The following is a 25,419-nucleotide window of genomic DNA, read 5'->3' on the forward strand; positions in this document are numbered from 1 at the left end:
GTACTTTGCAGTTACCACTTCTCAGCCCATCTGCCAAACTTTTATAGATCCTGTTGCAGTAGCATACTGTCTTTAGTGTCATTAACAACCCTGCCAACCTCTGTATCATCTGCAAACTTGAACATTAAGCCGGATATACCTTCATTGATAAATACACAAAATAGCAATGGGCCCAGCACTGAACCCTGTGGGACTCCACTAATAACATTAATCCACGTAGAGCAGTGTCCGTTTATTATCACTCTCTGCAGTCTCCACTCAACCATCCCTTTATCCATTGCGGCAACTTGCCCTTAATGCCATATCACTCCAATTTGTACAGCAGTCTTCCATGTGCAACAGTATCAAAAGCTTTCCTGAAATCCAAGTATATGATATCAAAATTATATTTTGCATCCGGACCACTGCATATCCCCAGAGCAATATGGCCTTAGTTGCTAATGCTCCTAAAAACCAAATAACAAACAAACAAACAGTGAAGGAATTGGTCTGATGAACCTAACAGCAAATTACTTATATTACAAATGAATTGCTGATTGAAGATTAATGATTGTTCCACTAACTTTCTAACTATATATACTTATTTTAGTTTTCAATGTTTATGAAAGATGAGATGAAATGCTACTAATTTCCTCTCATACCATCTTGTGACTAATGGTTTCTTGTCTCGGTTATCAAAAGTTTTTTATAAACTTTAAAATGGAAGTGACTGAAATTTCATATTTATAATGCTTTTGGCTTTTTTTTCAATATAAGTTTTGTTCTGCTGCAAAAAACACAATTTTAAATTAAAAATTTTCATTAAAAAAAAATGTAAACAGTTACATCTGTAACTACTGTATAACAAGCAGAACCGGGGGTTGGGGGGGGGGGGTCAGTCTGCCAGACCAGAAACCACTACCTTTAACAGTTGGTACTGGTACTTCAGCATGGTTAAACTTCAGCATAGCTGTGCAGTTTGTTCAAAAAAGTAATAGTCGCCAAAGTTTTCAGGAAAATAACTGGAAAGTAAAGGACCATAAACATAACCTTACCTATTGTATATTTATCCTCTACGACATTATTAATGAACAGATTAACTGTGCAATTCAAGATATATGGAAGATGAATCACGATTGTTGGAGTATATGCACCTACCAATGACACTCCCCACAGAGTGTAAAGAAGGTTTGGATAGAACTGAGAGAAATCATGGAAGAAATACCGAGCTCTAGAGAAATATTTTTGATGAGAGACCTGAACTGAAGCGTTGGACAGGGCGAAGATAATAAAGTCGTAAGAAGATCTGGAAAAAATGAAAAGAACAACAATAGAGAGAGAGAGATTAAACAAATTGTGTGAACAGCTCAAACTGAAGATTGGTAATACTTTTTTTCCAACACCGGGAGATACATAAGCAGCGCTTTTTTTGGAACGGTACAGTGTACTGGCACCTTTATTAACAGTGATGTCTGACATTTGAATGCAGTGCACTTCGAAATTTGTAATATTCCGTAAATTTTTTTCACATGTTTACCTACTATTCAAATAAGCTTAAAATTATTTAACTAAATTTGCATTTTTCACTGTCTATTGTTAAGATATTTTCTACATAAAACTGTATAACCATTTTTATAATTCTAAATTACTCAGTCGGACCTCTGTTTAACGAAGTCCTTTTATAGCGAATCATTTTGAATTCCCCTTGAAAGTTACATTTAAAATACTTTCCATTGAGAGAAGAAAATTTTCATATAGCGAACGGATTAGGGAGAGAATTAACTCGGTACACACTGTTCGCTTTTCTGGCCTTCGGGCAATTTAGGCAATTAGTGCTGCTGCACAAATTAATAGAGCTAAAGGGATTACCATTCTGCAACTAAGTAGTACCTGGTAAAACCTATCCGACCACCTGTCCCAAATATGGAGAAGTCGTGCTGGTCAACAGTGAGCAGATCAAGAGGTATTCCCAATGGGCTGTGGTCCACCTTCTACTGCAGTGGTGTCCAAACGTTTCCCATACAGGGTCCATATTCAAAAAAGATTCAAAGTTAGATTTCTTTAGTGTGTTACATTTTCCATATCTTGTTGTGTGTAAAAGTAAAATTGAAAATCGAAAATTTTATTAAGTACAATACACAATTACATTTACTGAACAAAATATTTAATGGGAAAATTTTTTTGATAATTAACAAAATTTAAAACGTTGTTTTAGTTCACTTTCTGGGCAGGCTGTAGGTTACACACTGCTGTGAATCAACTGTAAGCGCCCCATTCGAGAATTAGGAGAGCGTGATTTACTTTTACCCGGACAAATAATCATCCGTTGTTTCTCGGAAGTGCGTTATTCACATTTTTCCGTACATTTTTCCTATCTCTGTTTATATGGTCACAGTACCTGAATCCGAATGACACTGACATTTCGGACAGTTTCAAAAAAAAAAAAAAAGAAAAGAAAAGAAAAGAAAAAATTCAAATTTAAGGACTAGTGACAATACCGATGACAAGAGAAGGAAAACGAGGACAACGAAGGTATTAAACCTTGACAAATGCAAAGTACTGCATATGGGTAGAAGTAACCCCAGAGAAACGTACCAACTGTGTGGTACGTTTCTACACTTAAGATGGTAGAAAATGAAAAAGACCTGGGAGTAATTGTGCAGTCAGATATGAAGTTTTCTGAGCAATGCAGATAGGCTGCCAGGGCAGGTCATGGGGTTTTGTCAATGATATATAGGAATTTTGCTAGCAGGGAAAAGGAGGTGATTGCCCCTCTGTATAAGGCAATGGTCAGGCCACGCCTTGAATACTGCTTACAGGTCTGGAGGCCTCATTTTAGGAAGGATGTAGATTTACTTGAGCATGTACAGAGAAGGGCAACAAGATTGGTGAGCAGAATGAAGGGATCCTCTTACAAAGAGAAGCTTAAGTTCTGCAAATTGCAGTGGCTGGACACCAGGCACCTGCGCGGTGATCTGATTGAGATGTATAAGGCCTTGAATGGGTTGAGCACGCTGAATTCTGATGGGATCCTTCCACTTGTTCAGATTACGAACCTAAGGGGGCATAAATTCAAATTAAGAAAGCATAGATGTAGAATAGATGTGCGGAAATTTGCCTTTAGCCAGCGGGTAGTTAATTGCTGGAACAAACTTCCATCTGTCATTGTGAAAGTTGATAGGTTGAATAAATTTAAGGAGGAACTGGACAGGCATTTGGAGGGAATGGTGTGATTTGTTTTTTTTTTTTTTTTTTTTTTTGGTTGATGCTGCATAAGCTCATACACTTGCTTTCTTGCATCACATGCCACTACTACTACTACTACCACCTTCTAAACATGAATTGTTGGCATTTGGGGAAAATAAAGTTAGAAAATTACAGTTAAATGAAAGAGATACAATTCATGGATTTCAGGAATACCTAATTGGAAAGATGGGTTTGGAAGAATTGAAGCATTTGATGTATGCTCTGAGTACGATACCAATTTCATCGAGTGAATGTGAACGAGGATTTTCACAAATGAATCTGATCGTCAGCCCAACCACAGCTTCGTTGATGACAAAAATAGTTTCTACACTACTGTTTCTTAAAATTGTAGGCCTCACCCGCTTCGATCCAGCAAAATATGTTGATTCATGGCTGCTTCGGAAACGTCATTCAGCAAGAGACACACAAAGAGGAAGAAAAGAAGTCGGCACAGGGTGTCGGATGAGAACTTAATAAAAATTTGGAATATTATACAAAAACTTTATTATGAAATTGTTTTCACTGTCCGTAGTCTGACGAAGGACCCTTTATAATGTCATTCGGTTGTCCATCTGTCACGGCATTGTATCTCTGGAACCACTCAACCTATTGACTTGAAATTTTGCATGGGTTTGTACATGATGTGAGCCAATATAATGCTATATTGATCATTGTTGACAAAAATTTGTTTGAGAAATGGGGGATAAATGTGGAGGGGCAAAAATGTTTTCAATAACCTATAGCTTATTATACGCCATTGGAAAGAGTTCAACAAGTAGGTTTAAAATATAATCTTAAAATATTTTTTTAATTTTTTTTTTTTTTTGTTTTTGGTTTTTTTTTTTAGGAGCATTAGCAACTAAGGCCATATTGCTCCGGGATATGCGGTGGTCATTCGCTGACTTTTCCACATCCTCCGTATTTGGTGGTGACGGGCTCGAACCCCGGTCTAATCAAGAAACGTGTGCTACGCACTGTTGCTCCTTCCCACCTGGCTACGGAGACGCCGATTTTTTTAATTAAAAATGGCGGTGCCGGACAGGAAAATGTGGGTAATTTGTGTTCCCCCCCCTTCTATTTCCATCGCTAATGGAGCTAAAAATTTAAAAATCACATTAGCTATTATGCGTTATTCGATGCTTATAAAGGGAAAACTATTCCGATTCAAATCTGTCATTTACTTTTTGTGTTAAAATTAAAAAACCAATGTTTTATTGCACTTCGATAGCACGCTTCTTTGTACTAAGTAACTCTCCTTTTGGTGACAAAAAGGTTGGTAAATAGTTAGTTAATAATTCTATAAAGGTCATTTATAAATTTTGCAACAAGAAGTATTTTTAACAATTTTCAAAGCTGGAGTTGTCCCGACAAGGAGGCGCTCAGAGAGTCAGTGTTGAGGTGGCGGTGGTGGGAAGGTGCCTGCGCGGAGTCTTGCCAGTCTCTTCCCCCCCTTCTCCAGGAAGAAGTCGGAGTTGCTTCTCCCACTCTTATCATTCACAACAACTGGAAAGACTCAAATAGACAACATTTTCGTTAGTTCCTCAGTTTTAGGCCAAGCCGGGGTACTAAAAACTTTTTTCAATTACCATAAAGCTCTATTTGAGATACTACACTAACGACCATTCGTGACCCTTTATCCTGAGTGCCTGGCACTCACTAGTTGACCGATTTATTTACTTATTTTGCAGATCTGTACAGAATAAGACTAAACCACGAATTAGATGACAGTTATGACATTAGATGACATTTATGAGCACTTAAAAACAACAGTAACAAAGATTGCAGAAGTATTGGGCAGAATGGATAAAAAAGACACCACATACCTGGATGAATTCAGAATTAAAAGAACTAATAAAGGAAAAAAGGATGCATACCTCAGATGGCTTAGCTTTAAAAGTGATGAACACAGGAGCATCTATAGGGATAAAAATAAAAGAGGATTAAAATTGACCAAGCAAAAAAAATGAGGCATGGGATATAACCTGTGCGGAAGTAAACAGCAAGATAGATTGTGAGGGATCTGCTGTAGCGTGGAAGGTGCTGAAGAGCTTGCAACAATCGCATAAACAAAAGACTAATCTGGGTGTAATAAAATTAGAAGAATGGTGTTTATATTATGAAGAACTACTGAGTGAAAACAGAGAAGAATTTAGAAATAAAGTTGAAACCGTCTGGACAGGAGAAGTAAGGATTAGCTTTGAGGATGTACAAACAGAAGGAAAAAAAAAGGAAAAAATGGAAAGGCACCTGGACCTGAAGGAATGAGAACATGGAGTTACTAAGATATGAAGGAGAGAAGATCATCTCATTGCTCACAAGGCTATTTAACAAAATAGCCTTGTGAACTATTTTGTTAAATTCAGAGGGGCATTTTGAACATTAATGGAACACGGATAAAGAATGTGAAGTAGTTCATATATCTAGGAGTTATTGTGCAGATTGATGGCTCATCTGAAAATGAGATTGCAAGAAGAATTAATGAGGGAAGAAAGGTCCTGGAAATGTTGAACTCAGTATTATGGAGCAATAATATTCTTCCAAAAACCAAACAATTAATATATAATGCAATTTTCGAGAGTATCCTACTATATGTATCTGAGGTTTGGACTATAAAGGAAAGGCAAAAGAAGAAATTACTAGCTGTTGAGATGAATTTTTTTGAGTACATCTAAATTGAAGATCTAGATTGGAAAGTCAGGAATGAAGATATAAGAAAAGCAATGGATGCTCAAAAAAAAAAAAAAAATATATATATCATAGACAGAATAGAACAGAAAAGATTAGAACGGGGAAGAGAGGCTACCTAAAATGCAACGGAATGGATACCCCTAGAAGGAAAAAGAGAGGAAGACCTAGAAGCACATGGATGGAGGGAGTGAGGGTGGCTATGGAAAAGAGGAAATTGAAGAATGGGAACTGAGAGGCCAGAAAAGAGTGAAGGAACAAAATTAAAATATATATAAAAAAAGTTAGTTTGAGGATAACCATTGATACAACAGAGAAATCCAAGAACTACAATTATAATGGTTTTGCCACCTGTTTGTTACTTGTGTAGAGAAGTCTGAGAAGTCAGGGCTAAGGGTAGTTAGCTTGTCTCAGGACATGCTGGTGAAAACTTCTTTTGTAAAACTGAAATTTTGTTCTACTCATTATTAATATCATTCAAAATTATTTTATAATAGCCATTATTTATTCAATCGTATATTAAAAATATGATTTGCTGAATTAAGGTCTTTGATTATATGTAATATTTATCACTAAAGTCAGTTTTTCTTACAGTGCTAACATGCATACAACCAAAGTTTCATCCACATAGCAGCATCATTGCCAACTAATGTTTGTGTTCCAGTATTTTAAACTACAGTAGAGCGTTAGTTATCCAGAATAATTGATGTCAGACCTCTTCCAGATAGTCAAATTTTCCGGATAATTTTTTAAAATAAATTTAACCTTACCTTATGATTAAATTAAATGAGATTAATTAAATAAAAAAAAAAATTATAAACCAATCTCGGAAAACAGAAACATCCATCCAGGCATTTTTATGCAAAACAGGAAAATTAGAAAGATTTTTAAATGCTCTCGGTTTTTGGACTTAACCAATAATGAGCACGGACAAGCTGTGTGTCCCAGTGGCATTTGCACACACAACAATTATAACTCATTTTCTTTCTCATAATTTGCTATAGCTGAAGCAAACTTACTTTCAAAGGACACCACTGCCGATTTGTCTGCAGAAAGTTTCTCTCTGAATATCTAGTTCAGTTTAAAGTTTTTCAGCCAACCTGTGCTTGCCTTAAAATCTTCATTACCTCTTAATTTTCAATTAAAATCCAATGCTTTTTCACACATTTGGCCAGACACTGGTTCATCTTAACTTCGCTCTGAAGAAAACAAAAAAATAATGTGAGTGCACTCTCTAAAGCAGCATTTTCAAGTTTTAACGTCGTCTTTTTCCTGTTAGATCCTTCTTCACTGTCCATAATCAACACAAATTCTGTTATAACACTGGGATTTTTCTTGATGTCGTAAATTGTTAAAGTTCCCAATTTAAACTCTTTGGAGAGATTTCCTAAATTTTCACCTCTTCTAATTCTATCAATAATTCCTGTTTTTTGTTGCAATGTTAAAATTACGCATTTTCTTTTTGTTTACATTTTACCATAAAAAATTGAGAAAAATAATAAATCACACAGTTTTGGGTCGATATTATTCTTACCGAATCTGGAGCTAAACTAATCTGAAATTCGCTCATGGTTTCCGAGAAAACCCAGTAGTCTCTAAAGCACATTTCTGAAGGTCACAGAATTCTAGAGATCACAACCATAAAACAATTTGCAGTTTTCGATTTATTGGGCTTTTTGTTTGTACAATCTGTTATAAATAGGTAGTAACCTCGATCTTTTGCTTATTATAATCAAAATTAAATTTGCAAACATGACCACTATAACCAGAGCTTACTGTACTACTTTTAATAAAAAAAAAGATCAGCCTTTCAAATTATTCCAGATAACTGACATTCTACTGTACCTCTTTTCTCAGTAGTGTTCCCATTATTATCCTAAAATATTATGTACATTTTAATTATGTAATAAGTTTTTTACACATCACAGTTCACTCTAAAACTTAAAAATTTGTCTGTTTATTTAAGAATTAATATTAATTAATAAACATTGTTTATTTAAGAATTATTCTGTAGTTTATTGTTATTCAAGCTGCGTACTTACTATTAGAGAGTATTATGATTGTCATTTCTCCAGTGCTTACTCTGCCAATGATTGCACAGAACAAGGTGTGTGTGTATGCGCATGAGTGAGAAGTAAGAACTATGTTGAGTATACTGTAATTCAGGATGAGAGCTAACACAGGAAGCAGTAGAGTATATCTTTTACAAGAAGATATGATCTACGATAAATCTATCAAGTACTTTAAATATCAGTAAAAAATAAAGCATGTATTACTTTAATATGAACTCACAGCATTTTATTTTTTTACAGTACCTCCAGGAGTGCATCCAGATGTTGGTGATTTTATTCGTGATCATCTAGATAAAGCTGACAATGACCCTAATGCTCCTCCATTTGATGATCTTCGTAATTATGCATATGAAGGTTGTGGAAGTACTGCTGGTTCTTTAAGCTCTTTAGCATCTGGTACAGATGACAATGAGCAAGACTTTGATTACTTGAATGGTTGGGGTCCTCGTTTCCAAAAACTAGCAGACATGTATGGACAAGGAGAAAGTGAAGAAGACTAGTCATCTCATCTTGGATTCTTACTGTGCGCACATCATCCCCTAGCTGTACTTCAAATACATGTTTGCACTGGCATTCCATTGGTGTCTCCCATCCCCTTTAGGACCAAGGAAGGGTGTGATGGCTGAGCATGAAATTATAGGAACATTGCTACATGTAGAATGTGTTCTGCATAGGTGATACCACCTCAATTCAAAATGTAACAACAGCTGCAAACTGGTGTTTGATGGTTCCCTGTACTGTGTAGTACCATAGTGTGATATGTAGAAATGTGAATGTTAGAGAAATTCTCAGGCACATGTAATAAACTTCTGGTAGACAAAGATGACTGCATTCACCTATGAATCTGTAGACAAGACTTACTTAACACAGTGATGTACAAGGATATGTGGGAGAGGAAATGTCAAACTTCTACCAGTGCTACTTTGGTTTAGAGAATGGGCATTATTGCTGTTTTGTGAAAAATTAAATTAATGAATTTCATCTTAAAATATTTGTGTGTTATGTACATTTTCATGTCAGTTCTCACTTTTGTGATCTCTTTTAGAAACTTATTGAATTTGCAGTATTGTTTGACAACTTGAGGAGTACTCATAGCAGTTGTCTTAAGTCATATATGTATGTATGTGCATTACCTATTTAACCTGTGAAGCTCATCTTAAGTACTAAAGCACCTACAGTGTTATAGCTTAGCAATCTTGTGTTTGTTGTTGTTTTTAGTGACTGTCTAATTAGGAGGTTTGCTAAGTAACTAATGCTTTGCTGTGCTATCTTAACCACTTGGTTCTAAAGGGTATAGAGAGTTGAGTCTATCCCTGGCACATGCTCAACCATCCCTGCAAGGGGTGCTATCTTTCACTAAGGCAATATGCCATGAAATGTGCATGTTTCACGTAGAGTTCTGTTTGTATAGCTTCATCTTTTTAATGAATTTCATTTTTGTACAGCTGATATCGCTCCTTGCTTTATTATGACTGAATCTCAAACCAAACAGGACCAAATATTAAGGGGGAAATAAAAAGAAAACAGCTTTCTTTGCACTGGTTATTATATAGACATATATTGCAGACTAGCGCTACTGCGGATGGTATCCATTCCTGCATCTGATCTGTGCCTGCACTCCGTGATACCATTTCTTGTCTTTAAAAACATTCCATTACCAACTCCATTCTACAGATAAATATTATTTAAGTACTGCCTAAAATTACTATATGCCTTCCTCTATTTTGGTTCTTGTCCACTTTTGCCACTGTCATATACATTGTGTGTTGTGCCAAGGTAGTTTGTTGCATCATTATCATGGTTCACGTTAAAATGTTTTATTTATTTATAAGGTTTTAAATAAACTAGCTGACTGTCCTCTTCAAATATCTTGGGATATTTCAGCCATCATGGCAGAGTCCTCATTTCTCTGGGAGGGGTACAGGGGAAAGCTTAGGTGCATTATCACTAACTGCCAATCAAACTTTGTGATCATCAGGTGAGTAGTCATAATCATTGTGCAATCAAAGGAGATAAATGCAATGGCAGCTTGATGTTAACAATGAATCTCATGGTCTTATTTCCCTTTGTGTCACCCTTTATTTTCCTCCCTATAGACCTGTACCTCTGCTTTATACTAGATTCAATTTTTTCTACTTATATTCCCCTTGTACATTTGTAAGTGGTTATATATGGAATATATTTTTGTGCCTGTGTGATAATTAAAGGAGTTTGTTTCCGAATAGGTACCACTGTGGGAATTGTGTTCTGCTCAACCCTGTCATTGAAATCAACTGCCATCTCCCACATAATCACTTGTAGGGGCTTGTTTCACTAGTGGAATCTCATCTAAGAAATCACAACTGCATTTCCCAATACCTTTAGAAAGCACAGTAGATGAGAATGTGCAAGTATACGTGTGTGTATGAGTGTGAATGAGTTTGTGTGTGCACGCGCGTGCGTGCATGTATGTATGTGCATTAAATATGCCTGTCTGTGAAGAGAAAAAAAAAAAAAAGTCCTTTTACATAAAACATGGCTTTAATGAATTTCAAAAGAGCACCTTAGAACGACAGCTCTTTGTGTAATTTAATTTAGAAAAGTGTATATTTAATTAAATGCTTCCTACGACATATTATGTAATTCTTGAAAATAGTTTATTCTTAAGTTTAACTATATCATGCACTCGGTGTTTCATATTCATGGTGTGCAAGTTTTGGGCAAGACAAAGTGAATCTGTAAGAGTGTGGCTTTGGGCATTTTACAGCTAATACTGTCAACTGCCTTGCCTGTTCCTCTATGTTTGCCCTAGGGATTCAGTGGAGGGCAGACTAGTCAGATTTTTATACACTTTTACAAAGTATTTACTGGCTTGTGAAGAGAATGAGGTGTCTAGAAGTAACATTTGGAATGGCAACTATTGCTTCCTATGTGTGTGCATATGTGTGTATATATATACACACACACGCATACACACAAATATATATATATAAAAAATATTTACTCACATACGTAAACTAATTTTAATAACTTCACTTTCATTGATTTTAAAATATCATCCTGAGTATTCAAAATTGATAAGATTTGTAGCATCACTTTGTAATCTGCCTTTTAAACAAAGTAAAAGCTTAAATTTATATTTAAGATACTGACACATTTTACATGTATATTGACAGTTTTATATTGATATTTCTTCAAAGAATGGAAATTTTTATTAATAATCTTTTCATATAGCCTATTTACCCTTTTTGACAAAGTATATTCTTATGCTTCTTATAATTTTAGGTAGTGTAGCCAGGTTGTAAGGCATACTTTCTCATAATGGATCTGGGAATATTAACAGCCAATGGGAAAAATTCAGTTGAAATAGTAATTTTGTGCTTGTCGTGGACTATATTTCTAACTTATATACAAATAAAAACTAAGTAAATCATAAAAATTAATTAATTTAATTAATGATTACTAGTCATTTTACACACAGTAAAAGTAGCAGGAGTATTTTTCATATCGAAAATTTTGAACATAATTTATTATTCAGTAAAGCTACATAGCTATAGTTTTCAAATTCCCTTTAATAAGAGGCTGTTATATTTTGATGTAAATTTATGTATAAAAAATAAGCGAAAATAATTTTCAGATTATAAAGTATATCAGAACGTTGATTTTCACAAATCAGTTAGTGTGCATCACTAATTAAGACAATCAACAATGTCAGCTCTGAATACATGCTTCAAGAGCATCATTTACAAACCTTACAGGCCACGCAGAAAAGAAAACGTTTTTGTGGTCAGTTTATACATCCACTCATTTTCTTATTATATGTACTCATTCTTTTAAAATGAAGCTCTCTTGTCTGCACTTGCACCTATCTTTAGGCAGTTTTGTCAATTTTATCCTGTCCAGTATCATTAATTTAGATCGATATCATGCTAATAAGTAATTTCTTATAGAGATGTGTAATGAGCTTTGCAGAAGCGATCCACTGCCCATACCTGATGTTACTGACAGACAAGTTTTGTTTTATACAGACCTAAAGTGCCTAGTTATAGTCATTCCCTTTTCTGCCATGCTCTTACAGAACACTGTAGTGCCCATACTAACCAACAACTCCTGCCATAGATTCCCATGATGCAGATTTATTTCAGAGAATTTTTTACTCAGAATTTTTGTGTAATTATTCTGTTTATTATTTTATTTTTAGCAGTGTTATGAATGTGTATTAACTGTGTCGAAATTTTTTAAAACTTTTTTTATTTATTTATTTTTATGTAATTTTAATGTCATTTGTAGCCAACTCAGGTTTTGGTTCAAGTGCATTGGTTGCAAGTCAAATAAATAAAGTACTTCTAAAAAATCCTGGTGTTAACTCTCATTCCTTTTACATACAATAACAGTGTAAGTCTACACCAAAAATCAAACCATGTGAAACTTGTATTATTTTACAAATATACTACTCATTGACATTTAAAAGGCTGAATAAAACTTATGAAAATTATGTGGATTTTCAGCCTGGAAAGCAAGGTGTTGAGTGTTGCAAACCTGCTGTGGGCCATCATGGAAAAAAGTAAATATTAGTCATTAATATCTAGCAGCATCACAAATAGAAATATAAACATGTTGTTGTTGTTGTTATTTGGTTTTTAGGAACATTAGCAACTAAGGCCATATTGCTTTGGGATATGCGGTGGTCATTCCCTGACCTTTAGCTTCCTCCGTATTTGGTGGTGACAGGCTCGAACCCCGGTCTAATCAAGAAGCGTATGGTACGCACTGCTGCTCCTTCCCACCTGGCTACGGAGGCGCCTTAGAAATATAAACAAAAGATATTTATTATTAGTTAAGGCAAAGCTAAGTAATATTTGACAATTGCTCTCAAAATATTCCAAAATTAGAATTTGCAACCTTTATACAACAGTTTTGGTAAACACAACAATTATGGCTGAAATGTTATCAGAAGCCCTCAATTTTCTTCAGTTTATCATTTTAAATGGAAAACAAAATGAAAAGTTCACCAGGTGCAAACTAATATTTAGTTAAACTGCCTCTAGCCCTGATGACAGCAGCACACTGAGGCCAATTTCTGAAGATATTCAACTGATAGTTCATGGTTCCAAACACGAATTATGGCTTCCTGAAGTTCACGAAGGGTCTTTGATTTCTTTCTGGCAACTGCAGATTCCACATGACGCCAACAGTTCTCTATAGGATTCAGGTCTAGGCTGTTTCCTGGCCAGCTAACAGTTGTAATGGACTGTTCTTCCAACCATTTTTTTCACCTGTAACAAATGTAAACACATTACTGTCAAACCTCTAATGCAGAAATGAAGCTAAAGTAACTACAGAAGTGCCTACTTACACTTTTCGCCCCCTGATGACAAGGAGCAGAGTCATCCTGAAAGATGCAGTTACTTGGCTGGTTGAAATGGTCTCTAATGGTTGGCAGCAATTTGCCTTCCAATATAGCCAGGTGTCCATTGGCATTTACGGAACCTTTTATAAATTGCATGTGACCTACCCCGCGATACGAAATGCATCCCCATATCATTTGCCTCATAGAAAATTTCACTGTAGACACCATACAGTCTGGATGGTATTCTTCACCACATATACGGCAAATCGTTTGTCTCCCATCAGAGCCGTGCAGGTTGAATTGCTTCTCGTCCAAGAAAATAACTGACTTCCACTGCTTGAGTCATTTGACATGCTCCTACACCAAATTAATCGGGCCTTTTTCATTTTTTGTGTAGGAGGGGCTTCTTCTTAGGACAACGGGCTACAAATCCATTTTTGAAGAGGTGTCTTCTGACTGTTACTACACTTGCTACCATTCCTGTATGTTCTTCCCATTCTCTTTTCAGCCCAGACGAAGATGCTTTATAGTTTTTAAGGCATAAGCACTTCAAAACGCAGTCCTGTTTTGCTGTAGAGACTCGTTTGCGTCCTGTTCCTTTTTTTTTTTTTTTTTTCAAACAACCAGTATTCTTGAGTTTGGATCGAAATCTATCACTGTCGACTGATTACAAGGCACTCTATAAGCAATATGGCGAGAAGAATATCCTTCCTCACGTAAAGCAACAATAGCACTCTTTCTCCGTGGCATCAACTGCACATCACTTGCCATCCTGACACAAGCAAGGAATGACTACAACTCTTGCAGAGCGTGCTTATATAGCTGAAAGTAACAGCTGATGCAATATTATGTCATCACTTACACGTGTCAATCTTATCTGATGCAATTTGTAAGAAATATTGCCTTATGCTTACGTTATTCGCACGACAATTACAATTTTAAGGGGTGATACATTTTCTTTGAACACCAGTGTTTATGGGCTATGTTAGGGTAACTAAGAATAAGAATAGGTGCACGTATGCTTGTACGTACACTAATGTTAGGGGCATAATAAATAAATTTGAAGTACTGATCAAGTCATCAACATACATTGTAGGAATATTGGAGATGTATTGTCACTCAGACAGAATTAGAATATGGAGAGTACGGTGTATACAGATGGGACAGGAAGGGGGGCTGCTCTTAGATAAGAAGCATAGTAAATCTAAGGCAATTCATCCAGTTGATATGGATGGCCAGTGCAATGCAATGTTGAGTCAGTTTGGTTGACATAAGCACTGCAAAATTAAAATGAGAGTAGCAGTGTGTTATAGGCCTAGTGACTGTGATGAGTAAAACAAACAATTATATAGAGAAATAGAGTAGGGCATTAAATCAGAATATCTGGAACTTGTGGGTTGGCCACACTAGCAAGACTTTTGCAGATTTATTGGATGACTGTTTTCTACACAGCAAGTTAGAAATACATGAAGAGGAAGCAATACTCTTGATCTCACTATCAGCACAACTTCATCCTTTAAGAATCTGGAGGTAAAAGACCCAATGGGTGGTACTGTTCAGTGTACTAATGTGGGATTTACTTAAACACCTAACTACTGTCAAAAGTAAAGGGAAGGGCTTTTGCTTTCATAACGGTCACTACAGTGGTCTCGGACAGTTTTTAAATTCTATGCAGTGGGACCAGCTGATGATGTTATCACCAGCATATTCTAAATGTGAAACATTCAGCAAAGTAATTGTACAAACTACTAGGATTTTCATACCAACCAAGAAATACTGTTCAAGACTTTAACCTAAATGGATGTCAGATGAGCTGATGAGGCTTGTAGCAGAGATGAAAAATGCATATAAATTATCAGGGTGATACAGAAGTCTACGATAGATATAAACTATTCTGCAATCAAAGCAGAAAGGAGGTTAATCGGATTAAGAGACATCTCTGACAAAGAATGCAAAGTAGCAATCAAGTGGACCAGAGAATCACACCGGTCCACTTGATATCGATGGATTAACTCTTAATGATCCTGCTTAAGTTGCTGGCAAACTAAATGGATATTTTCCTTCTGCCTTCATACATGATAAATTCTTTAGAGATGGGGATGCCAGAAGTTTTATCAAACTCCAACAGGGAACTAAATGATGTTGGGGTAACTGAATGGAAAGTGGAAGAGAAATTGAAGCCAAACGTGAAAATGGCACCCTGGGTGGATGGCTCTATCAAATTATAACAAGCAAAGGAAGTAAGCAAACCCTTAGCCATAATTATGAGAGCATCTCTGAATTCAGGAGAGTTCCCCATTGACTAGAGATGTGTGAATGTATCCTCAATTCACAAAGGGGGATAGCAAATGATGACATACATTATTACAGACCTCTTAGCTTAACATCTGTTCTGAGGAAAGTAATGGAGTCACTGGTTAAAGTAGTAATGTAGGACCATCTATACAGGAGTGAAGTTATACTGCAGTCACAGCATGGATTTGTTAAAAGGTGATCTTGTCTGACCAAACTCATTGGTTACCATGATGCAGTAACAAAGGAATCGGATGCAAAAAAATATTCTGGTATAATATACTTGAATTTCAGGAAAGCTTTTGATACTGTTACAGATAAATTACTGCTGTACAAATTGGGGCAGTGTGGCATTAAGGGCAAATTACTGCCATGATGGTTGAGTGGGAGAAGACAGAGAGTAGTTATCAATGGATGCTATTAGTGGAATTCCACAGGGTTCAATGTTGAGCCCATTGTTTTTTATATTTATTAATGATAGCGATGAAAGTATATCAGGCTTAATGTGTAAGTTTACAGATAACACAAAGGTTGGCCAGGTGGTTGATGACATTAATCAAGTTAAGTTACTGCAACAAGATCTAGGCAAATGAGCTGAGATATGGCAGTTGAATTTTAACATTGACAATTGCAAGGTACTGCATACGGGTAGCAGTAATCCCAAATTAATGTACCAAGTGTTTGTGTGATACTATACTCAGGCAGTGGAAAATGAAAAAGACCTGGTGGCAATTGTGCATTCAGATATGAAGTATTCTGAGCAGTGCAGAGAGGCTGCCAGGATTGCTCATGGAGTTTTATCAATGACATCCAGGAATTTTGCTAGCAGTAATGAGGAGGTGATTATCCTATTGTACAAGAAAATGGTTAGGCTGCACATCTTGAGTACTGCATACATGTCTGGTGACCTCGTTTTAGGTAGGATGTAGAGCGGCTGGAACAAGTGCAGAGAAAGGCAAAGAGATTGGTAAGGATGCTCTTACCAAAAAAGGCTTTAGTTTTTCAAATAGCAACATCTGAAAACTAGGCACCAGCAGGCTGATCTGACTGAAGTGTTTTAAGACATTGAACAGGTTGGACAAGCTCAATGCTGATGGCATTCTTCCTCGTGCTCAGACAACACGTGAGGAAGGATGGTTGCAAGATAGACATGCAGAAGTTTGCTTTCAGTCAGTGGGTGGTTGATTGTTGGAAAAAACAAACTTCTGTGTGGTGTTGTGGAAGTGGGTAGTTTGAATAAATTGCCAAGAACTACACAAATCACTGGACAGGCATGCAGGAAGGTTTTCTTTCTTTTTTTGGTTGATTCTTTATAAGTTTGCCTTCTTGCATCATTTGCCAGTACTAAGACTAATAACTGTGTTATTTCACAGGAACTACTATTTGGAACTATTTCACTGTTATACTTAATAGTACAACAGTGAAACAGTCCCAAATAATAGTTCATCTTTCTTTGTTCCAATCACATTAGCAACCACTTGTAACTTATGCTATCTTTGACAGGTGCTATATGGGCTCATTAGCACCTTTAGAACTTAAAATTTATTTCGGGAGCAAAGTTTTCTATTCAAATTGAATTATGGGAAGAAAAATTTGTTCACATGTCGTAGAATGTCTGTTCTTATTTTTTAATTTCCTTGTGAGCAGCAAAGCATACAAGTTTCCAAAGATTGGTTTGACTCACATAATGTAATTAACTCCCACTCCTGCCCTTATGTTTTAAATAATTTTTTCTGTTAATAATCTGAGATGGTCTTGAGGGTCGGAGGAGTTCACAAAATAAAATAAAAGCATATCACCATATTTGGCAGTCATGCAAGACTGAATCACTGTCAATTCAAATGCACCCACAGGTGTCTCGTGCATTACCACTCAGCTATGGTGGTACACATCAAGACAATTTTGATAATTTAAATTATTTTTATGGTGATATAATCAGAATCATTGCATTTTAAAAGATGTCCACAAATCCAAAAACAGATTATCCCTGTGCTCTTTAACGACCAACTAAACCATCCATCTGGGACCCTCATGGGTGGCATGCAGTTTCACCAGCCCTCCAAAAATTGGTGTTGTGGTTTGTAAAATGGCAAATTCATGTAACTACTGACTACTTAGTCTCCCCCCCCCTCAGTGAGAAAAACCAAGAAAGAAAAATTTGAAAGTTATGATAAGTTATATTTAATGTACTGCATTTCTTATAAATAAAATATGCTTTCAGAACTAAGAACAAATACAGTACTTTACTTTTGTAGTATATATTTTGTCATTTTGTTTATTTATTAATTACCAGTTTTAGATTCAATATTTAAGTAAAATAACACAGTAAACTGTTTATTAGAAAAGTTCAGAAGAATTTATTTGAACAAATAATGGTTTTGAAATATTTATCAGTGTTATTCGTTATAATGAAATTTCAGTACTACCCTAGATACTCTGCCACTTGGTTGGGGGAGGGCTGTGTTTGGTACCCCCACACAAGTTCTTTTATATTTATCAGCCTGTGCAATATGCAAATCGGCATTTGCACAGTCAAATGATTAAGGAATGTTTAAAGTGTTTTATGCATTTGCATAAAGCACTTTATGCAAATGCATAAAGCATTATCGTCTCCACCATGTCCATCCACCCACATGTAACAACTTTATTCTCAGTGCAAGGATTTTAATAAAATTTTATATTGGTGATTTGTACAAATATTTGCCAAGCCATTCCAAATTTCATTGAAATCTGATCGATGAAAATTTGGCAATTATTAATGGAAGTATGTTTTGCAAGTCTAGGCATTACCTAATATAGAAAAGTCAGATTGACATCAAATTTTTTTGGGTAAGTTCTGCTAGGGCCCTGAAAAAGTTTTAAGATGAATTTAAGTACAAAAAGAGTGTACTATTTCAATGCAGGTATTGAAATAGTTGGAGAAAATAATGCTTCTCTGCCATTACTTCCTGGGGGAAGTAATGGCAGAGAAGGAATGGCAGCTCATAACATCACCTAGTAGGTGAATCTGTTATTTATTAAAAACTCAAAGGCTGCTGTGGCTGGTTTCAGAACTATTTGATTCCATCATCAGATGATGGCTAGCCTCAATTAGTGACCTTGTGCCAAAGAGTGAACATAATGAATCTAAATGAGTAAACAAGCAGTGTTCAGAAATTTCTAAATTCAAAAATCAGAATTTAATGATAAAAAAAAATAGTTGCTCTAGGTCAACTAGTGGACAAACGTAGTCATTTCTAAAAGAGGGTAAGCCCATTTCTAAAAGAGGGTAAACCATACAATACTGACCCCAGGCAGTAACAACAGAAAAACAAAATGGAAAGCAGTGTTATTTGTAACCTCCCCACATATAAATATGGATTTATGTGTGGAAGGGGATATTTACATATTACAGTATCTTAAGAAGGAAAAGTATAGGCCCTAAGGAAAATGCTTTATCAGGTCAGCCATTTCTGCTCCCACCTCATACATACAAGACCCAACTCCAATGTTCATGCCTGGGGCAACTGACCATCCTCCAGCCATCCCTAATGATGAAACTCTTGCAGTGGGGCTAACTGTTCAAAATATACTCACAGAGCATGTGTGTCAAATGTACATATAACATAGAATTGAAGGAGGCCTTCACAATACACAGATCAAAACCAAATTCCACCTTAGAAACCACTTATGCAGACTATATTGCAGTCATCTTTCTTTCCCTGAAGCAGCATTATAATCTGTATCACATTCTCTAACACCTAGTTAAATTAACATGCTATGTACACTCAAATCCACAACTTGGAAAACTAATAATAAAAAGACATGAACAACTCATATTAGCATGCTATAGTCTCAGTTTGTGATATGCATTAAGTTCTTCAATATTGCACTACAAATGTATGAAGTATGCTATTCATTTGTAATGTAATGTTGCTTTCAACCAACAAAAGAGCAGTTAGCCTTGATATTACATGGACAATTTATAAATTCCTAGAAATGTATTCTGTGACAATCAGTGGTAATACGTGCATTAGTTTGAAATATTGGGGTCAAATCGCAATGGTGAATGGAGGAATTCTTAGAAGTTCTATTTTTCAACTGGAGCCGATTATCCACTTTAGTGGAGGGCAGTGTGGTTTCCTTCAGTTATATTCCACCTTCTCTGATTGAACAAGAAGTAAATTGGTCTATACAATCATAATACATCTTTTAATTAGATGTAATCAATGAAAATTAATTCACTTAAACTAAAGCTTTTAATATTAGTACTGGTGATTTTACTCTAAATCAAGGAGTTACTATTAGAATTAGCCATACAGTGCAAGAAAGCCCTAGGCTTTTGCTGCACCAGCCAACAGGGGAGGAATTTACATAGTGCTGATCATCCAGCTGATCTTTGAATTTCCCTAAGCTGTCAACTTCAACTACTCGCCCCCCCCCCACAGAGAGTAACTTAGTCCAGTAATTTGCAATTTGCTGGCTAAAGAAAACTTCCCATAATCCAGTTTATACACCTTCCCCCACAATTTGAATTCATGGCCCGTAAAAGGGTCTAGTGTCATTTATAGCCATGAAAAATTCTCCTTCATTCATTTTATTATTATTATTTTTTTTTTTTTATGCAAATCCCAAACACCTAGTACCGTGCTTGGGTTGTATTGGACTTGAACTTCTGTAGACTGTAATTTTCAGGAAATATGTATGAAGGAAGGTTGTTCCAAAAAACAGCAGTTGAATAAATAAATGAGGAAGATGAAAAGTTGGTTCTGTGAGTTTGAAGTTGGACAGTAAATGGATGTTGGCTGGTGGCTGCATGTGTTCAGACTGTTTTGAAGGAGAGAGCGGGAATTATAGAAGCCAAATCAGAAGAACAGTGCCTGTGGAAATATCTGTAGAAGAGGCATGCAGCAGAAACAGTACGTCTCTGAGACAGCGAGTGAAGAGACACTGTTAGAGATGAATCATTAATTAACCTAACTGTCCTCTTCTGAATGGAATCAAGAAGCCTGAGAGAGGTTTTGGGGGCACCACCCCAAATGTGGGAACAATATTCCATGGTAGGGTGGATTTGCGATTTATACAGAGTGAGCAGCTGTTTGGAAGAAAAGTAACACTGAGAGCGAAAGAGAAAACCAAGTTTTTTAGATGCAGAGGAAGCAATATTTCTAATGTGCTTGCGCCAAGAGAGATTAGAAGTCAGGGTAATTCCCAAAAGAGATATATCATTTTGCCTAGAAATCGGAGTGTCACCAAAGATAAGCATAGGAGCAGAAGAATCCTTTTTTGCGAGATATAAGACAAGACTGAGTTTTAGAAGGATTGAAATCAACTAAGTTGTCTTTGCCCCACTGGAGAATTATCTGGGGCTCGGCATTTCAGGAATTGGTAGCGGATATTCGAGAAGTTGAAGCTGATTGAGCAGGGGAATGTTTCTCAAAATGGAAAGTGGAATGCAATGTGCTATCATTGGCAAAACTAATGACCTTCTTCCATTTACTTCTTCCAGTAAATGGAAGAAGGTCATTAATATACAAGAGGAAAAGAGTGGGGAAAAGAACTGAACTTTGGGGACACCAGCATTAGAGGAAAGTTAGAAGACAGAGAACCATCTACCCTCACCCTCAGTGAGCAATCAGAGAGAGAGAGAAAACTGGACAACCAATTACAAAAAACAGTTGGCAAACCATAAGATGGAAGCTTGTTTAGAAGACCTTTATGCCAAACACGATCGAAAGCCTTTGAGATGTCAAGAGCAACTGCTTGTGTTTCACCTAACTTTTCCATTGAATTTGTCCATAAATGGTAACATAAGCCAGAATATTACCAGTGGATCGACACTGACAGAATCCATACTGGCGATTTTTGATCAGACAGAAGGTTTCTAGGTAGTTTAAGAGTTGGCGGTTAATTAATTTCTCCATTACTTTAGAAAGAGTAGAAGTAATTGCAATGGGATGATAATTGGATGAGAGGGATTTGTCACCCTTTTTAGGAACTGGCTGGATATGAGCAGATTTCCAAGCAAAAGGAAAAACACCTCTGGAATAAGAAAGTGAAAAAAGGTGGCAAAGAATAGGAGTAAGTTCAGGAGCACAGGTTTTGAGAACAAGTGGAGAAATACCATTAGGACATGGAACTTTTTTGGCATCAAGATTCATCAAAATCCTTCTGACATCCTTTTGACGGAAGACCACAGGAGGCACTGAATGGAGCTTGTTGGGAATGGTGGGAGTTGTTTTACCAACGTCATTAATACATGAGTTGGAAGGAAAATGGGATGCTAGCAGGTTAGCTTTATCATTGGCCGAAGTGACAAGAGAACCATCTGGTTTTGACAGAGGTGGGAGCAGAGATGAGCAAACGTTGTGGCCAATAGCTTTGGCTGGAGACCAGAATGCTCGGCTACCATTAGGGCAAGAAGCACGTTTTTCTATTCTTAGCCTGTTCAAACTCTAGTTTGGACTGATTAATAACTGCTTTACAATTGTTGCGAGCTTTGGTGTAGGCAGAAAATGAAACTGGAGAATTAGAAACAAGCCAATTACGATATGCAGCATTCTCTTGAACAGCCTTAGCACATTTATTGGAAAACCAAGGTTTAGATAAAGGACAAGATTTTAAAATGGAGTGTGGGATAAAGGATTCCATTCCTGCAAGAATAGTTTCACTGACACGATCTGAGCAAACAATGACATCAGAAGTTTTGAAACAGTAATCCGACCAAGAAGAAGGACTCGCAGGTCATCCCATTTTGCATTCTTGTAATGCCAAACAACATGAGGTTGGGAATAGCCATGAGATAAAGACTCCATTGGAGAAGAGACAATCACCAAGTTGTGATCTGAAGTGCCTAAAGGACCTCTCACTTCAACTGTGTACTTAGAAGGGTTGTTTATGAGAAACAGATCAAGCGTGTTGGCTGTACGATTAGGATTGTCCGGCATTCTTGTAGGTAAATGAACAATCTGTGCAAGGTCATTAGTAATTGCAAAAGCCTCAGCATCTCGACCAGCTCGGTCGGTGTGACTAGAAAAAAAAGGAAGCCAGCTGGAGTTGTGAACATTAAAATGACCAAGGAAAATTACCTCACTGTTAGAAAAGTTGGACTGTAGAAAGTCAAGTTGCAAAGAGAAGAAGTCAAAGAGCTCAAACACCCCATCAGTTCAGCCGTTTGGGAAATTGAGACACCAGCTCATCGAGCACCCACAATCTGTCCTTTATCAAAGTCCGATAAATCCTTCCTTTTACCCATAATGCTTGGAATTTTACTACTTACCGAACCACTAACTCTGCACTCTCGTACCTCAATGGGTTGTATTCAGTTTTCATAAGGGTGGTCATAATTCATTGATCACTCAGTGTACGTTGCAATTTACTGAACTTAAGTCTTTCTTGGTAGGAGTATCCTTTTATGCACCTGTTCCAACAGATCTACATCTTTCCTAAAATGAGGCTTCTACATGCAGTACTCAAGATGCAGCCTAACCATGTCTTTATTCCCGCAGGCAAAATCTCTGTATATCATTAACAAAACCAAAAGTTCTCATAAGCGGCCTGTCTACACTACTCAGAGAATTTCATGTTGGTGACTACAATTACACCTAGGTCTTTTTCAATCTTCACTAACAAGGTTGGTACCACCCAAATGGTATGTTATTCTGGGATTACTGACACCAAATTCAGAACTTTACATTTTCTAAAGTCAATTCATATATGATTGTTAACAACAGTAAAGTATGCTACTCCAACTAGATCTAGATAAGTTGGGCAAATGGGCTGAGAAGTGGCAACTGAAGTTTAACATTGACAAATGCAAAGTACTGTATATGGGTAGCAATAACCGAAGAGAAATGTACTAACTGTGTGGCACTACGCTCAGGGAAGTAGAGAGTGAAAAATACATGGGGGGTAATTGTGCAGTCAAATATGAAGTTTGCTGAACAGTGCAGACGGGCTGCCAGAGCAGGTCATGGAGTCTTGTCAATGATATATAGGAATTTTGGTAGCAGGAACAGGGAGGTGATTATCCCATTATACAAGGCAATGGTCAGGCCACACCTAGAGTACTGTGTACAGGTCTGGAGGCCTCATTTTAGGAAGGATGCAGAGTTGCTAGAACGAGCACAAAGAAGAGCAACGATTGGTGAGGGGAACAAAGGGTGCTCTTACCACGAAAGGCTTAAGTTCTGCAAATTGCAGCGCCTGGAGTGTAGGCACCTACGAGGTGATCTGATTGAAGTGTATAAGGCCTTGAATGGGTTGAGCAAGCTGAATGCTGATGGGATTCTTCCTCTTGCTCCGACTGAGAACCTTAGGGGGCACAGTTTCAAATTGAGAAAAAATAGTTGTATAATAGATGTGCGGAAATTTGCCTTTAGCTAGCTAGTAATTCATTGGTGGAACAGGCTTCCATCTTTTGTTGTGGAAGCTAATAGCCTAAATAAATTTAAGGCTGAGCTGGACAGGCATTTGGAACAAATGGAGGAGTGAAATGGGAGGGTTTTTTTGTTTTTTTTTGGCTGATGCTGCATAAGCTTGCTTTCTTGCATTGTATGCTAATGCTAATAAAGCATCCAGCAAACAAAAATTTTTATGAAATCTTCTAGTATGTGCTACTATTTTGATTTGTGTTTCCAACTAATAGTAGACACAGTGTGAACTAGCTTTGAAAATGAAAGGAGACTGCAACTGTCAGCTTGTTGTTGTTTGATTTAGGGTTTAAAAAAAGTTTAAATTCTCTGGAATTCAAAGATTTAGAATTTCAACTAAATGACAAACAGAAAGGATATTACCACAGTAAAAAAAATATAATAATAATAATAATATTTAAAATCATTTAGGTATAAAGTTTTAATTTTAACAGTTTTTTTAAAAATAACATAAATTTACTCATCACAGCAGAAACCTCACAACTATGAAGCCATACACATTCGGCAAACTCACTAATGAAAGGTGTAAATCTCAATTACCATTTTTTAGTAGGATGAGAACATAAGTACAGGGGACTTCCCGCTTTACACAATCCCGATTAACACGTTTTTCTAATTAGCAAATTTATTCAAGCTTGTTGTTAGTGTAGCGTACCCTGATTAGTGTCATTAACTATCCTGCCCATCTTTATATAATCAGCAAACTTGATATCCCAAAATCAACATTATTAATAAATATCAAAAGCAGTAAGGGTCCCAACACTGAATTCTGAGGGACGTCACTCATAACATTATTCCATGGAAAACAGAGGCCATTTATAAACATTGTCTCCTGCCACTAAAACACTCCATTATTCAGGACAGTAACCTGCCCATGCACCAATCTATACAGCTGTCATTCATGTGGAATGGTATCAAAAGCTTTGAAGTCTAAGTTATATAATGCAAAAGTCATTTTTTTTTTTTTTTTTTACATCCAGTTCCATTGTGACTAAATCAATAGCTAACCATATTAGTCAAAAAAACATCTCCCCTTAACAAATGCATGTTGTGGCTGCCATATGACTGGATCCCTCTCAAGTTTATACTGCACTGTCTCCATTATTTTCCCTGGTACAGAAATCAAGCTTACAGGTCTGTAAATACTCACTTCACCCTTGATCCTCTCCCCACACCCCCCGTCAACAAAAGGGGCATTTACATATTTCCAATCTGTAGGGACTTCTGCTGATTCCAAGGATGTATTCGTATTAGTAGTGCCAAATGATGCAGGAAAGCATGCTTATACAGCATCAGCCAAAAATAAAATAAATCCCACATCACCCATCCACCACCTCTAACAGTTTGTCTAGTTCTTCAAATTTATTCAAATTACCCACTTCTACAACTCCAGATGGAAGTTTTT

General features: G+C 36.5%; 1 protein-coding gene across 6 annotated transcripts in view; it reads left to right on the forward strand.

Moving 5' to 3' along the window:
- CadN (neural cadherin) overlaps nt 1-12,271 on the forward strand; it is a 1,307,274-nt gene extending 1,295,003 nt beyond the window's left edge. For all 6 annotated transcript variants that reach the window (XM_090383767.1, XM_090383766.1, XM_090383769.1 and 3 more), the window contains one exon: nt 8,223-12,271. In XM_090383767.1, the coding sequence (XP_090239893.1) occupies nt 8,223-8,482 (260 nt within the window). In that variant the 3' untranslated portion in view covers nt 8,483-12,271. The remainder of the gene's footprint in view (nt 1-8,222) is intronic.
- The last annotated feature ends 13,148 nt before the right edge of the window (nt 12,272-25,419 follow it).

The sequence above is a fragment of the Mastigoproctus giganteus genome, chromosome 10 (genome assembly GCF_048544385.1).
Source record: "Mastigoproctus giganteus isolate SK-2022 chromosome 10, ASM4854438v1, whole genome shotgun sequence".
Lineage (NCBI taxonomy): Eukaryota > Metazoa > Arthropoda > Arachnida > Uropygi > Thelyphonidae > Mastigoproctus > Mastigoproctus giganteus.